The sequence below is a fragment of the Passer montanus genome, unplaced genomic scaffold, assembly GCF_014805655.1.
Source record: "Passer montanus isolate IOZ18808 unplaced genomic scaffold, ASM1480565v1 scaffold44, whole genome shotgun sequence".
Lineage (NCBI taxonomy): Eukaryota > Metazoa > Chordata > Aves > Passeriformes > Passeridae > Passer > Passer montanus.
The window spans coordinates 5,332,478-5,351,474 of record NW_024369262.1 but is presented as its reverse complement, the minus strand read 5'-3'; the positions used below and the strand labels follow the sequence as shown (position 1 = coordinate 5,351,474).

Genomic DNA, 18,997 nt, shown 5'->3' with positions numbered 1-18,997 from the left:
GCGGGCGGCCGAGGACGGGGCGCAGCCCCCGGGCACCGGCCCCGGGCGGCGGCCGCGCCGCTCCGTCGCTTTCTTCGCCGTGTGCGACGGGCACGGCGGGCGGGAGGCGGCCCAGTTCGCCCGGGAGAACCTGTGGGGCTTCATCAAGAAGCAGAAGGGTTTCTGCTCGGCGGAGCCGGCCGAGGTGTGCGCGGCCCTGCGCAAGGGTTTCATCGCCTGCCACCGCGCCATGTGGAAAAAGCTGCGTAAGTGCCAGCGCCCGCCGAGCCGCCGCTCCCCGGCCGCCCTTTCCTCCCCCTCTCCCGCGCTATTGTGAGTGCCTGCCTCCCTCCCTGCTTCCCTCCCTCATCGCTGCCATCCCCGCGCCGGGAATCGCGGGAGGACATCCCGGCCGCAGAGCCGAGCCATTCGGAGAACGAGAAAAACTGGAGGGCACGCTGGGAGAAGAGAGATGTAAACACAGGGCGAGGATGCGCTGCTGTGTTACGTAGCTGGGGATGGTGCGGTGGTAGGGCTGCAGTTTGTTTTTGGGGTGTTAGGCGTCAATTTGGGAAGGTCTTCATCTTGTTGCCTTCGGTAATCGCACCGAACTCCCCCTTAGATTTCCCTTGTGTCATGAAAAGGGAGAAAAAAGTAATTTTAGCAAACTGAAGCGGGCTGGGAATGGTGTTTTTTCCCCTAACGGTGCTTCCGACTGTTTTTGTGAGTCCTGATGGAAGAATTGAAGTGTGAATGGTTTGTAACTCGCTCATGTGCGAGCATGGGGGAATAGAATACTCGGTGTCCCTGACAAATAGAAAATAAACTTAGTATCCTGAGGAGGGTTTTGATAGAGATAAATATATCATCATTATGTATTTATGTATGTATTAGCTGATTAATTGCAGTAGCATGGAAGCCGTAAATAAGTCAGTGTTAAGGAGAGGAGCATGCCCAGACAAGTGACAGTCATCACTTCTGTACTCGTCCTTCTCCCGAGGTCTTGTGAGGCTGCAGTTGGAGTTTCTGAAAGGCTTTTTTCCTTCCTGAGGTGAAGGTTCTGACTTAGAGCGTGGTTGTTTATATAGAATGTGTAGAATATGTGTATATCGTTATGCATTTAGGCATTCAAAAGCTTCAGAGAAAAAGCAAGAGCAGAGTTTAGCGTGTGAAGGGAGGCGTGGAACACGGTAAAACTGGATCCAGAATAGTGACAGTGACAGCTGGGCTTGGGAGGGAAACCTGAAAAGCAAGAATTGCACTCAGAGCACCCCGGGCTTTCAGTGAGTGATTCAGGAGGGGTGCGGGGTAATTATAATTTCAAAACAGTTTCATTTTCCTTTTTCTTGAACAGCGAAATAGAGAAGTTGTGCAAATGTCAGATACTTGAGGAGATATTGGGGGAAGGAACAGTAAGTTTGAGGGTACAGAGGGAAGGGTGTGAATTTTAAAAGCACCAGAACTTGGCCACATCCTTGGCAATGGGGTGTGCGACCTCCTGGGCTGCAGGGCTGGGTGATAAGGAGCAAAATGTGTGAACTGGGGACATGGCCCGGGGTAGGGGAAGATAAAGAGCTCAGTTTTTTGGCTGTCGTGGCCCTGGTGTGTAATTTGTCACTGGAACTCTGTGTGAGCACCAGGATAGGGAGGAGAAGAGTGCAGGAAGCTGTGTTCAGTCGTGGGTGTTTAGCAAACAGCACAGGGTTGTGGAAGCAATTTAAATTATTGTGGGAAACAGCACAGAGAAAAAGCCTGGGAGCCCTCGATGGCACTTGGAGGTGGCTGTTTGGTAAACTCCAGAGCGTGTTTGCTCCTCCTGATTCCTGCTGCACGTGCTCAACAGCCCGAGTTCTGCGGGACAAGCCCATCATTATCTCTGCTTTATTACTCCATCCTGTTCTGGAGTCCCAGTGTGAATTCTACTGACAGGCAATCATTTTACCACGTGTAAAGCAGCTTCTTAACCGTGCTGGTGACACTGGGGACACGAAATGGAGACTGGCCATGTTGGTATCTAGAGGTGTGTGGGAGAATGGTTTGGAATTTTGGGGTGGAGGATGGAGTCTTCACTGCTTGCAGTTGGCTGTTGGAAGGGAAGCTTGTACTCAGCTGCTCTGAGGTTGTTGGAAGTCCTGTGGGTATCCCCTGATAGACACAAACCACACTGACCATGACAGTACCAGAAAAACCAAACCAGAAAAATGCCCATTTGTCACTGGGGATTATTTCTGGCATTAATTCTGTAGTAATAAAATTCCCTGAATGCCAAAGGTCTTCTGGAGTAAGAGTTCATTTTGGAAGGTACAGAACAAGTTGAGTTTATGAGTTCAAAGTTACAAAGCTGAGTGTGAAGGGCAGTGTTTTTCAGGTAGAGGGGGAAAATGTTTTGGAAAGATGTGCTGCTGATGCTCCTGATCTGTGGAGGAGTTGGATCCATGGGTTTGATTTTAATGCTGGAGCTCAGAAGAAAACCCAGCAGTTTTGACACTTCTGCTGGTTCCTGGTGAGATACAACCGACAGAGAGAACTGGGCTGTATCTGATACTTATCTCTGAACAGGGGCAAGGCATGAACTGCAGTCTCTGGATGACAGGCAGATAATTCCTGGTTTTGTAGAGCCTAAAATCTGAGGCTGCTGCATCATTCTTTCTCCCACAAGTGGGTGATTTCCTTCTCTCTGCTCCCCATCTCCATAAAGACTGATTTGACTCTCTAATACATTTTATTGCTGTTCAGGGGTTGTTACACTGACAGAAACTCATTAGTTGCAGCTTGTTTTCTGTTAAGTGCATGGTTGAAGTCCTCATTACCACTTGGCTCCCTCCCTTGTTTGCTTTCCTCTTGGAATGTGTTAGATTTAATATCCACAGTTAAAACTGCCAGACAAAGTACTTCCAATAAGCTGATTGAATGTTTGTGTTCTTGAAATAAAGCTGCTCCTAGGGAGAAAGTGCATTTTAGTGTTTAGAGCACAAAGCTAGAGCTGTTGGAACTTAAATGTTTAAATTGTGCTGGATGTCTTGGTAGCTCACACTGAGGAAATGCAACTTTGTTCTTCATACTGCCTGTGAATTCTACTTCTCCAAATTCTCCTTTTCCATCACCTCTCTTCCATGTCTTCTTCCCTCAGGCACCTGAACATCACTCAGTGCCACTAGAACTTAATTCCTCTTTTTTTAAAATTTTGTTTAAAGCTTTAAAAAGGTTAAAATATCTATTTTCACAGAGGCTAAGGTATAAGTGTGTTTTCCTTTTCTCTCCTCGTGTGTTTGTTGTGCCACAGGCACAAACAGAGGATGCAGTGCTTTGGCAGCCTGAGCTGGGTATTTCCTGCAGACAGCTGGTGTCACAGTGGAGTTTTTGTGGAGTGCTGTGTGAGCCTGACTTGTGAAGAGCAGGAGGTAGAATGTGACAGGGAGGAGAGGCTCCTTTGGAGCTTGTCTGAAGATGTGAGTGGGCACGGTGAAGGAGAAACACGAGGCTGCTGCTGGCACTTGGAACCAGCTGATAACTGGGGGCTGAGCCTGCTTTTGTGGGTGCTGGGTGGGAGGAGGATGGTGTGGCTCCGTGGGGGTGTTTTTCAACAGCTTGTGCACTTTTGGGGAAAGATCAGCTTGTGTGTGTAGATACAAAAATAGGAAAGGCATGGAAGAGAAATTGGGATGGGATGTAATTGGAGAGAGCAAGTTCATAGAAGTGGTTTGGGGCAAAGCAGTTGAGGAAAGAGATTTCCCTGACCAGGTGTAGTTCTCTTATTACTCTGAATTCCAGGGATATCTCCTGTAGAATTTAAGGAGAGCACACTGAATTATTCAGCCGTCCAAAGGGAAATGTGAGCAAAGCATTTGAGATGTCATTCAGCACTAAAGGTTGCTGTTCAACCTATGAAAGTCAAATAGCAGTTTTTCTCCCTTCCAAGGGGATCAAGAATGTCCACAAATCCAGATTACTAATCAAATATCCAAACAAAATAACTGAATTTAGGACACTTCTACTACTTCAGACAGGGAAGTGAAGAGTAAATCTCAATGAAACACTTGACTGATCCTGTTCAGCCCCCAAGGATTTCCCCTGTGTTCTTCTAGTGATGTTGGAATATCACACCAGAGGAGACATTTTCAGAACCCTGTTGTGGTGCTTTGATCCTGTGTCAGTTTAGGCTGAGGCTGGGCAAGGATGTTAAAGGAGAGGGGGACCTGGGGACACCACTGTGCCTGGCTGTTGTAACACCCCACAAACCTCTGAGACACCCTTCACCTCATCCCCAGCTCGCCAGAACTAAAGCTGTGCTTTTTGTCTGTTTTTTGCCTGCTTTCTCCTTGCAGCAGAGTGGCCCAAGACCATGACAGGGCTGCCCAGCACGTCGGGGACCACGGCCAGCGTGGTGATCATCCGCGGCTCCAAGATGTACGTGGCCCACGTGGGAGACTCTGGAGTGGTGCTGGGGGTCCAGGACGACCCCAAGGATGACTTTGTGAGAGCTGTGGAGGTGACACAGGACCACAAGCCAGAGCTTCCCAAAGAAAGGGAGAGAATTGAAGGCCTTGGGGGCAGGTAGGTTTGTCTGCTTTCACTGAGCACAAGGAGCTGAATCTCAGCTACTTCTCTTTTGTCTTCTTAATTTTTCTTACAGCTCACTGAGGAATAAATTACCATTGTTACATGGTTGTGTTTTTTGCTAGTGGTTTATGGTGTATCCAGAATTTTAATTTCCTGGTGGATCACACAGCTGAGGGGCAGTTACACTGCTAAATGTTCACCGCAAAGATGCTAATTTTTGGCCTATTTCCCTTTAAATTCTGAGGAACCGTCAAGTTGTACAAACTCCCTTTTCCCTAGGTAAAATGATAGGAGGTCTGGAATATCCAGCTTGTCACAGCACTCTAATTTCTCAGGCATCCTGCATTGTCCCTGAGGTGACAATGGCAGCTGTTGAATGGGCTCCTCAAAGCCTCTCCTTAGGGAACAAGAGAAAAATCCTGGTTTTGAAACAAAATCCTCCCTTTGCTGTTCTAACACCACAATTTAGCACCTGTCCTTCCAGGAGCCCCTCCTTGCCTGGCAGGGGCTGGCAGATGTTGGCACACCTGAGCTGGGGTGGGTGTGTGTCCCTGGGGGTGAGGGGGAGCAGGCAGGGCTCTGTCAGGTGGCACAAATGTCTGGAGCCAATGCCAGGGCTGGGATCTGTCCTCTGTGTCCTCCTGCTGCTGCAGCAGATGGATGGGCATGGTTTGCTCCTCGAGCAGGGATCACTGAAGGTTTTCCTGCTGCCATCATTCACATGGGAACCCTGTCAGCCCACTAACCTGCAGATATTTGTGTCTCTGGCAGGAGGAGTTGAGCAGGGGCAGGTTTGCTGTAGGTTTCCAGGGCGTTTCTCAGAGGTTGGAAGTCTCTGAAGGTGCAAAGAAGCATTCTCTGAAAATTAGTATCAACAGGAATGGTTAATTTTTAAATTTTTAATTTTTTTTTTTTTTTTTTTAATTTTTACTGGTGCTCCTCCTGTTTTCCCAGGCTGGATGTGAAGCATGTGGTGGGAGTGAGGTGGAGCTGTGCTTGGGAATGCCTTTTCTTTCATGACAGCAAACTGGGAACACTTAATGAGAGAGCATGAGGGAGCCTGCCATTAAAATGCTCTTTTCCCAGTAACAGTCTGAGTGTGGGATGAGGTTTTCTTTCCAATAGTGAGCTCTGTGTGGTCATTAGCTGTACAAGTGATGAGATCAGGATTTAGGACGTGGTGTTTGTGACTTTGCCATGCTCTGGATGGAGCAGAGCATGCCCTTGTTGTTCAGGCCTTTGAAGTGTCAGGAAGTGCATCTTGAATGGCTTCAGCATGAGGAATCTTGAGGCTGTTCCAGAGCTGCTCAGTTTCTAATTACCACTGGCTGTTCCTTGGATGAAAGGAACTTTCAAGTATCCAGTTCCTAACTTGGTTGGGACCAAGCTTTGCTGGTTCCTGGTTTTATTAGCTCTTATTCCTTGATGCTTCATCAGCTGCCCCAGTTGTTTGCTCTGTAGCTCCTTTGACCCTCCAGTGCCACCTGGGAGAGCTGAACCAGAGCTCAGTGCCTCAGAGCAGGTGTTCACATGCAGATGCAGAGCTGTCCTCCCTGCCTCCTGCTTCCTGCAGACCCCAGCCCGGGACAGTTCCTCTTTTGTGTCTGCCTCCTCTTGGTGCTCCTTCCATCAAGCAAATCCTTTCAGGAGGCTGCTTCTTGCTTTGCTGCTGTTTCAAGGATGCCATGCTGCTCTGTACAGCCAGACTTTGGGAGATGGAGAAGACTGAAGGAGGAACTGTGTGCAATTTACACCTGAGTGAGCTGGGGTTGATGGCCCTCATCTGAGGGAGGCAAATCCAGTTCTGCTGTGTCTCTGGCAGATTGAAAAGACACTTGCATATTTTGTAACCAGCCAGAATTTCTTCCAGGTCTTCATTACCTTGCTTTTTTTCTACTTCTGCCCTTCATCTCTCACTTTTCCCCATGGCTTTATATGGAGCTAGCAAAGTGCTTTGGAATAGGAACTTCCCCGAGGCTGCCATCATCATTACCCCCACATTTGCATATTGAACTGATTTTCCTCATTGACACCACGTCCCCCCTTGCTGTTGCTAACCCCTGGCCCTGTGTGTGCTTTCAGTGTGATCAACAAGTCTGGTGTGAACCGTGTGGTGTGGAAGAGGCCCCGGCTGAGCCACAACGGCCCCGTGCGCCGCAGCACCGTCATCGACCAGATCCCCTTCCTGGCCGTGGCCAGAGCCCTGGGTGAGTGCCTCAGCTCTGGGGCTGCAAGCAAACAATCTACAGGGGTCTCCTCCCTCGCCTGCTCAGAGTCTGGGCCTTGGAAGTGTGTTTTTAATACAATAATAGTGCATTTTTTGAATAACGCTGTAACTGGGGAGAGAAGAACGTGACTTCTGACCTGCAGGGTTTTGTGGCAGCCCTACAAGGATGGGTTTAATTTTACCAGCAGCTAGTCAAAAATTACAGTCCCACTATCTCAGTGAGAAGGAGACAAATGTGCTCTCCCTCCTGGAGACACGCAGGGCTTGCACGTTTTCATTTGCACCAGAAATGAAGCTTTGCTGGATGGTGTATGAATTCCTTCAGTATTTCTTTTGTGGAGAATTTTTTTATTTTATTTTTAAGACTTGGCATAGAGTAGGATTTAAGTTAAATCCATTTAATTTGCCTTTATGGGAGCACTAGAAATGAGAGGAACTGTCTTTGAGGAGCACCTCATTCCAAGGACAGAAAGGGATATTGCAGGACTAGAAACTGTCCTGAAATATCCTGTGGTGATTTTTTTTTTTTTAGGAAGTACTTCTTAACTGAATTATTGGGTGTCTCTTACCTGTGAATGTTAAGTGTTTCTGGTCATTTTTCTCCTTAAATTCCATTGCAGAATGCCAATCCTTGGCTGTTCATGTTCTTTCCCTTGTGCAGTGAGGAATCTTCTATGCAGGAATACCCAGAATGGGTTTGGTTTGATGGGATTGTGGTTTTTGCTGTAGGAGCAGTGCTGGAATTCCTGGCTGGCAGCTTGGCAGGCCCGTGGCAGTGCTGTCAGTGCTCCTGGGTCAGCTGGCAGTGCCCCTGGGGACAGGCTGTTCTGCGAGCAGCTCTGGCTCATTCCAGAGCCTTGCTGTGTCTGATTTCACAGGCAGGAATAGCTGTGCCACAGGGATCTGCCCAGAGTTAAGGAGAATTTTGCAGTGACAATGAACATGGAAGAGTCAGCTGTGTGTCAAGCAAGGAATCACAGGTGCCTGAAAATTAAAACTTTTAATTTTAGGGACTTTTTCTCAGTATTTCAAAGTCTTTGTGTCATATTACAGGTAGGATAGAGTTTGTTTTGTGGTTAGGAAACCTGACTTGAGAGTTTGAGTGAATCCTTTGGAACAAATAGATGAGTAGCAAAAAATCCTTCATCCCCTGAGCAGCACACCCCTGTTGTTCCCTCCTGCAGGGCAGGGGAGGTGTTCCTCCTGGATTGCAAAATGTGAACACTTAATTTTGATGCATCTTTTGTTCCTGTGATTGTGAGTTTGTTGCCTGTCTGAAGAGCTTGCTGGCTTTTGATCTGGTTGCTCCCAGCAAGCTGAACAAAAGGATTTGGCTGAGGTTTGTGTGCAGATGGGAATTCAAGGAGCCATGCATTTGTTAGCCCCCAGTGCATTCTTTGCCAGCAAGTGCATGAAGAGAGGATTTACTGGAGAGTTTTCAGCTCCAAAAAATGGGAGCACCTCTCTCTTATCAATTCTGGGATTTGAAAGCTCAAACCCCCTGCTGGGACCAGCCTCCCCTCCTGCCTGGTCCCAACCTGGATAAAAATTTTTAGCAGAACAAGAAGAATCTCTAAAGAGAGAAGCTTAGAGTTGGGAATTATTATATTTAGAATGGGGGAGATTATCTGATTAAAACCCCTAAAATTTAGCTCATAGATGGTGTTTTAAGTGTCTCTGACAACACTTTAAAGTATTTTGATGTAGTCTCATCCCCCAGTCTTTCAGTCTAGTGCACTCCTAAGGAGCTGAGGAGAGGTTCTGGAAATAGGAATAAAGCACTATGGAAAAGTTACACTCAGGCAGCAGAAAATCCTGGTGCAGAAGAAATCCTTGTGGCCAGATGAATTCTGTTGACATACCCTTCCTCATTCTGATTGTCAGAAGTGCCCTTCTGCCCTAAAAGAAGCATTTGTGGTATGCACAGTGGCTGTATTTAAGTATTTAAATAATGCTTGATTTATTTATAGCCCCATACCCAGTCAGAAATATTTGGGCTGTGTGCTGTCCCTGTGGAGCATCTGTGAGATGCTTTAATGCACTCAGCAGGTTTTTGTCTTCTAATAAACCATTTTAAGCTGTAGTTCTGTGTTTCCACAGCTACTTCTGCTGACCTTTTCTGGGCAATGAGAACATCTTTTTTTTTTTTAATACTGATTTGCCTTGTAATAGATACTCAAGGATCTGTGGTGGGGATTGCCTGGCACTGCTGGAGCTGTTTGGGAGGTGTTTAAATGAATGAATGATGAAACCTGAGCCAGGAGCCCTTGGTCCAACCACTCCCTCCTGTGGGAACGTGAACTCTGCTTTCCCTGGCTTTTTATGTAGGAATAGAACAGTCTCACCCCAATTTCAGGTGGAGCAGCCTCCACCTTGCAGGAATTCCTGCTGCCCTCTGGGAGCAGCTCTGCACCAGAGCAGGGGATGCAGTGGAGCTGCAGGGGTTGCTGACAGGGGCAGGGAAGCTGTTCTCCAGCACTGCTGCCTGGGTGCCAGAGCTGTTCTGTGAAGCTCTCTGAATGCACATGCCATGGAATCCTGGAGAAGAGGCTATGGCTGACCTCAAATGATCTGAGGAAATTGCTGTGTAAGATTTTAGGGTTGTTTACATGCATTTAGCTGTTTTTCAAATTAAATTACCAAACGGAGTGGGCACAGCTGTCACTCAGTTTTTCCTTCCTGCTCCATTGTAGGCCGTGAACCTGAATCACATGGAATTGTGTATTTACAGCAATTTCCAGCTTCCATTGAGAATTGCTTTTCTGTTTTATCTCTATAGAACCAGACAAACTTGGGGTGTGTTTGGGATTCTTTTCTAGTCCTCAGGGTATCTTGCTGTAGCTTGTACAGTTTTCTACAGCCCTGAGACAAAATAATAAATGTGCAGTGTGTGCTTTGCTCTGGGCATCTGTGTAACACACATCATGTGAGGGCACCTGTGGCTCCTTGTGGAGAAAAACTTTGATTTAAAAAGCTCTGGGATTAATCAAACTGAGCTTTTATTTTGGACTGAGTTATGAAAGTAAAGTTTTCTTTCCTCTATTAAAATCAAAAGCCCTTTTTATATGCAAAACAGCATCTCCAGAAACTGAAATGAAAGACTTGATTTATGTAATTTCTGGACATGCTTTTGCTCTAAGAAGGCTTTGGGTTTAATCCAATCCAGCCCACTTACATGCTGGGTGTTTTTGTTTGTAACTGCCTTTACTTCCCTGGCAGCACTTGGAAGTGGCTTTGTTGTTGGATTTTACAAGGTAACAGTAAGAGAGACTGCCTAGTTTGATATATTCTCACAGGCACCTAAATTAGTTTCCTGCTCCTTTAGTATCTGATTTCAAGCATCTATTTCATTTAGTGAGATGCAGTGTAGATCTCTGTATATTATTCTGGTTTGAGTCAGGACTAAGAAACAGGTTTTTCTGGAAGATATAGAAGGAACTACATGAATAAAATTTTTGTTGTTGTTTGGAAAAGAAACATGCAAACCTCACACTGAAAGAAATACTCCCAGTGTGTAAGTTTTTAAAGAACAAGATTGTCAAGAGTTTTGTAAATGTTTGGGTTTTAATTCAGGACAAAATAGTCTGGCTCTCAAGTGGAAGCCTGAGAGCCTGGCATTGCAGCCCCTGGCACATGCCAGCTGCCAGGGGTCACTGCTCTGTCTGCTTTGGAACACAATGAAGGACTCAGAGCCCTTTGAGGTGCTCAGGGAAGCTCTCTGCTCTCTGCCTGCTCCCCTCTGCCCTCTGCCTTCCCAGAGCTGGACAGGGGCTGCCCCAGAAAATAAAATACCTCTGCAGGCTTGTATGGCTGGGGGGTTCAACTCTGCAGCTGGGATGGGCTGGGATGGGGGCACAGCTGGGATTTGGGGAGCACAGCTGGGCAGGGATGGGGGGGCACAGCTGGGATTTGGGGAGCACAGCTGGGATTTGGGGAGCACAGCTGGGATTTGGGGAGCACAGCTGGGCTGGGAGGGGGGCACAGCTGGGCAGGTATGAGGGGGCACAGCTGAGATGGGGAGCACAGCTGGGCAGGGATGGGGGGGCACAGCTGGGATTTGGGGAGCACAGCTGGGCGGGGATGAGGGGAGCACAGCTGGGCAGGGAGATGGGCACAGCTGGGATTTGGGGGGCACAGCTGGGATGAGGGGGGCACAGCTGGGCAGCAGCTCCAAAAAGCTTTGCCTTAGCCTGGGGAGCTCTGTCCTTCAGGGAAAAAAACCGAAATAAAACTATAAATGTCCTTCTCCCTGTGAGATGGGCTGGGTTTGGGCTGAAGGGTCTGTGGGAATCCATCCCTCTGTGCCCCTCAGAAGTTTGTGATCCTTGGAGCTGGCCTGGTGGCCACGGCGACATTCCCAGTTATCCTGTGAGGAGCCTCCTCCCTGCAGTCAGTGTGGTGGTGGCTTGGCAGTTTCCTCGGGAAGGGAGCAGATGGACAGGATGACATGTGTGCTGAAGAACCCAAATTAATGAGCAGCAGGTTATTTTTATCCCCCAGCACAGTGTTTTTAATTAAAAAACCGATTCAGCTAATAACATTTTGTCATTTCTCCTACATCAGTACGAACAAACTGGCAAATGGATGGGTGAAAATATTGTGTACACTGCAAGTTGATGCTGCTGTGTTGGTTTTCCTGCTGTGGCTGTGACAGAGCATGAGGATGGGTGAAAATATTGTATATATGGGAAGTTGATGGTGCTGTGTTGGTTTTCCTGCTGTGGCTGTGACAGAGCATGAGGATGGGTGAAAATATTGTATATATGGGAAGTTGATGGTGCTGTGTTGCTTTTCCTGCTGTGGCTGTGACAGAGCCGTGTGAGGAGCTGCGAGTGCAGGACTTTCCATGGCAATTCACATGCAATAATTGCTCAGCTCTCCTGTTACAGTATTTATTTTGATCTCCCTGCCAGCTGGCTTTGTCGGCAGCCGAGTACACCTCTGTTGGAGCAGGCTTGGCTTTTAATTAGCACTCATTAGCAGCATGTGCTTGTGGGGAGAAGCGGGGCTTTAATGAGGATGGGCTGCGGTGGAGTGGGGTAATTGAGTTGAAGTATTCCCTTTCTGCTTCTGGAAAAGTCTTTTCAACTGGTTGATAGCTTAAGGCAAAGCTAATGGAGGCAAGGAGGAAGACAAAAAGCTTATTTATTGTCTTTAAAAGGGTGCTGATGGATGTGGAAGAAGCTCCAGGCTTTGTCCAGCAGAAAGCAAAGAGCCTGACAAAACCTTATTCTTGAGTTGCTGAGCTTCTGTTTGCTGCTCAGCCCTGACAGTTCAATTAATTTCTGCTTTTAAAGCTGTGTGTTCTGCACAGAAAAATGTAGCCAGTGCTTGCAAGTAATAATAATGTTACTTTTTGCTGTTTATCACTACAGGAAGCTGTTTGTGAACATGGAAATAAATTTTAAAAAGAGGTGTTAGGGCAAATTATTACTATTCTTGATTTGAAGGCTTAGCCTTTGAAAAGGTTTTTAATTTTTCAAGTGTACTTGATAAATAGAATTGAAATAAATTGTTATAGAAATGCATTTTTCTGCTGGAGTGGTTTTTATTTGAGGATGGTTTGGAGGGAGCTCTTGAAGCAGGGGATGATTTGCTGCGTTGTTCAGCTTTGTTTCTGGTGAGGTGACCCCAAACTCATTCACACAGTGAGAGAGATTTAAAAATAGAAACGTTCCCTGCAGCAGGCCATCCTGGGGAGAGGCTGGAGCTCTTTGCTGCCTTCCTGCCGCAGCCCAGGCAGTGCCCGGGCTCCTGTGGCTCCTGTCCAGTCCCAGGCTGGCAGTGCTCAGCTGCAGAGCCCCTCTGGCTTTGCAGGGGATGCTCGAGCTGGGGGAGGAGAAGGAATGCCAGAGGGAATTGAACAGGGAAAGGGCTTCAGTCTCCTTTGCTTTTTGCTTTATCCCTTCCCTGTGGCACCTGCTCACACAAATATTTGTACGTTTGGTGTGGGACCAACAAAGGCAGGTTTTATTTCTGTTTAAAGAGAGATCAGTTAATTCAGATAGGTTTTAGTCTGGAGAGTGGTTAAGGTTTCACCATTTTCTACGTATTAATTGTTTCATTTCTCCTTTTTCCACAAATACTTGTATGAAGAGGGTAGAACACCTCTGATTACAGCTTGGTTTAGTTTAAAGAGGATTAGAAGGTGGCAGCAGCTGTGACTGGGCTGGAATTTCTTTATGTTCCTGCAGGTGACTCAAGGCTGATGGTGAAGGAACATTTTTCTCTATTTTCCAAGAGTGAGATTTCTCATGTGTTCTGTAACAATTCCAACCTGTTTTCTGCTCTGCCAGGTGATCTCTGGAGCTACGACTTCTACAGTGGGGAGTTTGTGGTGTCCCCCGAGCCCGACACCAGCGTGCACACCATTGACCCCCAGAAGCACAAGTACATCATCCTTGGCAGTGACGGGCTCTGGAACATGATCCCCCCTCAGGATGCCATCTCCATGTGCCAGGATCACGAGGAGAAGAAGTATTTCATGGTGAGGGCAGTGGCCAGAAGGCAGTGTGGAGATTTCATCCTTGTTACCTCTAAAAATGGCTCAGCCTGGTAGGGGTGAAAAGCACCTCACGGAGTTGGTGGGGTTCGGGCAGATTGGTGATATTGCCACAACATAAAAATTGTTACAATGTGGCTGACGTTAAATACCATGGGTGTTAACATAGTTTAAATTATTTGCTTTATGTTTTGGGGAAATTCGACTATCTGTGAGTAATAAAGGAGATAATGAGTTTCTTCTCTAAGGAAGTTACACAAAATGCTGTCTGAACATTAAATTTATTTCACATTAAGGTGCATGTTATAATGCAGACAGTTTAGACTGAATTAAATTACTCTCTGATTTATTTTACAAAACAGTTGAGAATTTGTATTGGAGCATCAGAGAGCAAACACTCTGCAAACCCCATGAGGCACTTTGGGAAGCCTGTAGCTTGTGTTCCAACCTCTTACAAGCTGCTGCTGTGTTACAAGCTGTTTATGGTGTTTAAAGCATTGTGTGTGTGTGAAACATACCACAAACTGATTTAAAGGTGGATTTGAGACGGAAGATGTGTTTTAATTAGCATTTCTGGGGTGGCTTTGGGGCATGGTTTGTAGGAGAGTGTGTGGCATGAGGTGCCGTGATGGTGGCTGTGTGTGACAGTGTCCCCTGTCCCCAGGGTGAGGCGTGACAGTCCTGTGCCCATGTGGCTCTGTGTGTGTGGTGCTCTGTGTGCAGTGTCCCTGTGTCCCCAGGGCGAGGCGCGGCAGTCCTGTGCCCGCATGCTGGTGTCCCCGTGTGCGACGGTGTCCCTGTGTGTGACAGTGTCCCCTGTGTGACAGCGTCCCTGTGTCCCCAGGGCGCGGCGCGGCAGTCCTGTGCCCGCATGCTGGTGTCCCTGTGTGTGACGGTGTCCCTGTGTGACGGTGTCCCTGTGTGTGACAGTGTCCCTGTGTGACAGTGTCCCTGTGTCCCCAGGGCGAGGCGCGGCAGTCCTGTGCCCGCATGCTGGTGTCCCCTGTGTGTGACAGTGTCCCCTGTGTGTGACAGTGTCCCTGTGTCCCCAGGGCGAGGCGCGGCAGTCCTGTGCCCGCATGCTGGTGGGCCGGGCCCTGGGCCGCTGGCGGCAGCGGATGCTGCGCGCGGACAACACGAGCGCCATCGTCATCTGCATCGCGCCCCTGCGCGAGCGCGGCCGCTGGGACCCCGACGAGGAGCTGGTGCTCAACCTGGCCGAGGGGCCCAGCTACAGCAGCCCCGATGCCAGCAGCCTGCCCCCCTCCCGCTGCTGCACGCCCCCCCTCAAGGTAAGGGCTCTCCGGGTCCCCTTCTGCCCCCCCGGCTCCCTGGGGGCATCGGAGTGTCGCCAGAGATTCAGAAATGCCCACAGAAAGTCCTGAGCTGTCGATGTGCATCACTGTTTAATGCTGCTGTGTTTAATTTTGAATTTTTACTGTATATGTCTAGATAATCTATTACTGGGATTGGCTCAGTTGGTTAAAACATGGTGTTGCCATTCCACGACCCTCGTGGGTCTCTTCCAGCTCTGGGTTTTCTGTGAAAGCTGCAGTTATATCCTCAATACTTCCACATGCAAAGGTTTGGAGGACTGGACCAACTTTTAACAATGTTTATTACAGAACTTTAACACTCTGCTCTTGGTGTTCCAATGTATGAATTCTCAGAATTGCTGCTGGTTGTTTATTGGCAGCTGCTGATCTGTGCTCCCTCCCTAATGTGGAAGAAGTTAGTACTGTTACTTTACAAACCTTGAAATGCACTGTCTCTTCAAGTAAGTTTTCTGAGATCCTCCCCGAGATTCAAGGCAGCCTTTTGAGACAGAGAGGAGCCAGAGTGGGGCTCAGAGGTATAACAAAACCACCCAGCACACCCCTTAGAAATCAAGGCTGGGCTGCAGTTTCTCTTCCTGCCTTGCCGGGTGCTTGTGTGGCTTGCCCAGCCCAGGGATTGCAGGGTGTGAACCTGTTCCTGACAGGGCCTGCCTTGATTTGGGTTGGTTTGGTTGTGGTGGTGTTGGGCTTTTATTTATTTAATTTTTTTGAAGGTTAAATTTGTTCCAACACATGTTGCTGTAAAGAACATTTTCTTTCTGTACTGGGAGATCTCGTTATCTTCCTTTGGTTGATTTGATGTTCTTTGTTGGAGGCAGAGACATCATAACATAAGGTCTTTCTGGAGGCTGCAAGTTTGAGTTGTTAACATAAAGCAGAGCTCTTCAGAGGGTTTTTGTTTTGTTGTTCTGTGGCTTTTCTTCCCCCCCTCTAAGAACTGGAGTGTAGTTATGAGTGGCTGTTTGTTTCAGTAATTACCAGCTGCTCCTGATTTAAGTCACTGTCCTTTGATGTTCTGCAGAATCTTCAGATAATTGTCCTTTGGGCAAAGGAAAAGAAAGCAGAAATTAGAAAGGGAGTTTTAAACATTCCCTCGGGAGAAACAAGCTGCTAATAAAATGGCAAGCTTCAACTTTGTCTCCTCCCCTTTCATCTAGTGGAGCAAAATCCATGGAAAGAGCTTTAAACCTAGCAAAATCTTGAGGAAAAAAAATTAAATTTTAAGTGCTCTTAAAATTTTCAATCACAGTTTCTGTGAGGGAAGCAGGGATGGCCTTGGTGCCTGACAGCTGCTACCTGCCAAAACAATTAATTCGGAAATAGATGGAAACCAAAGTTTCTTAATTCAACAAAAGTATTTCTTAATTGCTTGTCCTTCTGGCAGCAATTACTAATACCAAATTAATTCCAGTATTCCCGAGGCCAGCGAGGAAGATTGATTGGATTGTTGAGAAATTCAGTTGGTGGTTTGTTTTTCCTGTTCTGTTACATCACTCTCCAGCACTCCATCCTGTGCCTTCCCCTGGCTTCAGTCTCAGCTGTTTGCACCAGCAGGACATGCTGGGGAAAAGAGCCACAACATGAAATGTCTTGCACAATAAAAAACATAAAACTAAGTTTTATGTGACACAATGTCAGAAATTAAATTGAGCAGCTGAAGTAGTGTTGCCAGAGCTGCTCTCTGTGTGGGATCTGGTGTCCTTCTGGGTTCTGCAGCAACTGAGATGAAGAATAACCTTTAAAATTCCATTCATAAAGGTCTTCCCTCTTGTGTTGCTAAATGTAGTAAAGGAATGTTATCTAAATGGTTTTGTGTACACATGGGCAGCCACAGAGGAGTAGAGAGGAGTGGGAAACCAGTGTGGAGCTGGAACAATCCTGATTATCTTTTCTTTTGGAGTGCATTTTATTAAACCTGGAATTGTTCTGGGCTGTGGCTTCAGAAGCATCTGTTTATTCACCTGAGATGTGTCCCTGACTGATTCAGCTGTGTGCATTTCAGTCTGCAGCACATGATTTTCTTAAAATAATAACTGCCATTTGCCTCCCACTGAGGGAGTGTGGCGTGGCCTTGAAATTTCCTTCTGAAGGACTCACCGAGTAACCGGGGACTTCTTCACAATTAAATCTTTAATAAGGTCAGAATTGCTATCTTCAGGGTGCTGCATAAACACTAATTTTCATAATCCCCCTGTGGATAGTGAGAGCAAGTATTGTCCCCATTTTCCTGTAGGTAAAACAGAGAATGAGGCAAAAACCCTTCTCGGAGGCTGCAGAAGAGAAGAGGGTCAGAGTTTAGAAGTGCCTGGCTCTTGGCCCCTGTGCCTGTGCTTCCCAGGGAGTGGCTGGCTGTGCTGGGAGGGATCCACAGGCACTAACGAGTGTCGCTTTGCACAGCACACAGGAGCACACAGGAACGTTTGCAGCTGGCTGACAGTGCCCCTGTGGTGAGGAGGAGTTTGCCCAGCCCTGATAACCTGGTTATGCAGTAACAGAGTGCTGAGCGTTACAAAGGTCAGGAGCCTCTGGCTGCTCTCTGGCCACTCACCACACATCAGGCAGAGGGCAGTGCCTCTGTCAGTGTCCCACGGGAAGTCCTGGCTGGGTGTTGGGAATGCTGCTGAAGATCACACAGGTTGTTACAGGCTCTGCTTTTCCCTGAATCCCCAGCAGAGCCCTCAGTGTTCTGCAGCTGCAGTTCACATCCCCAGCTGGAATTGTTTCCACCTCTCAACAGGGAGAGAAGATGAGTCTGCTGTGGAGTAGGGTTCTCCTGCCTTTGATAAGGTTTAGGGAAATTCTGGAAGTGCCACACACTGTGCACACTCGTGGGATAAAGTCTGTCCAAGGCCAGGCAGGATGGGGCTTGGAGCAAGCAAGGGTAGTGGAAGGTGCCTGTGCCCATGGCAGAGTTTGGAATAAGTGATCTTGAAGGTCCTCTCCCAGATCGTTCTGTGATTCTATGGTTACATTTATGCCTAAGTGTTTTGTTTCCTTTTCCCTCAGCTCGTAGAGGATGACCCCTGGCCACGACTGAACTCTGCTGAGCCCATTCCTCCCCTCCTGCACAGCAACATGCTCTCAGAAAAATACCTGGAGCTGCCAAATGAGATTGCCAAAAGCAGTTTACCTTCCTCAGGAGGAACCCCGAAGGATTCAGCCCCCCAGGAGGAGAAGTGCAGCAAAGCCCTGGCTTTGAGGCTACAGGAATCCTACAGCAATGGTTTGTCAGTCAGCCTCTCCCCTTCCAACTCAGGCACGGACCAAAAAGGCCTCAAGGTGTCCCCTACCGGCGCAGGCAAGGACGCGGAGAGGACGCCGCCGGCCAGCTTTAAGCGGACACTGGAGGAATCCAACTCGGGCCCCGCGGTGAAGAAGCCGCGGCGGGGGCCGGGCCGGGGCCCGGGCGAGGGCGCGGCCGGCCCGCAGCGCCGCAGCCCGGCCCGGCTGGCCATGCGGCGCAGCCTCCGCGGGCAGAAGAAGCTCAGCAGCTCCCTGTTCCACCCGCCCAGGAAAGCCCTCTGCGTCTGCTGAGGGCTCTGCGGAGCTCCTCCCAAGGTGGTTTTTTTTCTTTTTTAAAGTAGGAACTTTTTTTGGTATCCGACAGCTTTATCCCGGCCTTGTACTTGCTTGTATTATAACTGTGAATTTTGTAGATGTGTAGGGTATAAGTCACTGTAAAATGTGTGTAAATTTGTATTCCTTCATATAAATGTAGTCTCTTTTTCTTCCTTGTATAATTGTTACTGCGGGGCTAAGCCTTGTTTTAAAAAAAAACAAAAACAAAACAAAAAGTAAAATAATCCTTTTTGTTAATTTACTAAAGTCATCAATTTGTATACGCTTCTTGTGAGGAGAATTTCACAACTTTTTAACTAAAGTAAATTATTAAACAGAATGGAAGATAATGTATTTTCGTAGTCTGATACGTTCCACCTAAAGTGTGTCTTTTAGAGAATACACTAGGTCTATATTTTGGTTTTAAATTTTAGATTTCTCTACTCAGAAATGAAATGTATGTGGAAGCAGAGATTTGAGTCTTGCTTTACACACCTCAATGTCGATTTTATGTTAATTAAAATACTATGCAGTATCTTATTTAGTTGTATTTTTTGTAACAATAATCGTCAAAAGTATTTAGCAAAAAAAAGTGTGTTTTAAAAACTCCAACTCCCCAGAGCATCCAACGAAGCCATTCCCATCCCCTGTTCCAGATGATGGCATTTTATCCAGGCATCACTGCCCCCCGAGATGTGTTTTCTGCTATTCCAATACCGATGGTGCTGCTAATAACCTTTCAACACAAGTTCTTAAATTATTTTATGACTATTTTCATTGACTATGTGGACCATGTGTATGTTCACCTCAATAAAACACATGAAAATTTGATGG

The 18,997-nt window shown here is 47.4% G+C and overlaps 1 protein-coding gene across 1 annotated transcript in view; it reads left to right on the top strand.

Annotated features, from left to right (window-relative positions):
* The window catches only part of PPM1D (protein phosphatase, Mg2+/Mn2+ dependent 1D), a 19,222-nt gene extending 228 nt beyond the window's left edge, over positions 1-18,994 (top strand). Inside the window, 6 exon segments of the mRNA XM_039720655.1 lie at positions 1-245; positions 4,305-4,533; positions 6,622-6,746; positions 13,063-13,253; positions 14,321-14,560; positions 17,612-18,994. The exon segment at positions 1-245 is cut by the window's left edge and continues 102 nt beyond it. Coding sequence (XP_039576589.1) covers positions 1-245; positions 4,305-4,533; positions 6,622-6,746; positions 13,063-13,253; positions 14,321-14,560; positions 17,612-18,139 — 1,558 coding nt within the window. The 3' untranslated portion in view covers positions 18,140-18,994.
* Positions 18,995-18,997: the final 3 nt, after the last annotated feature.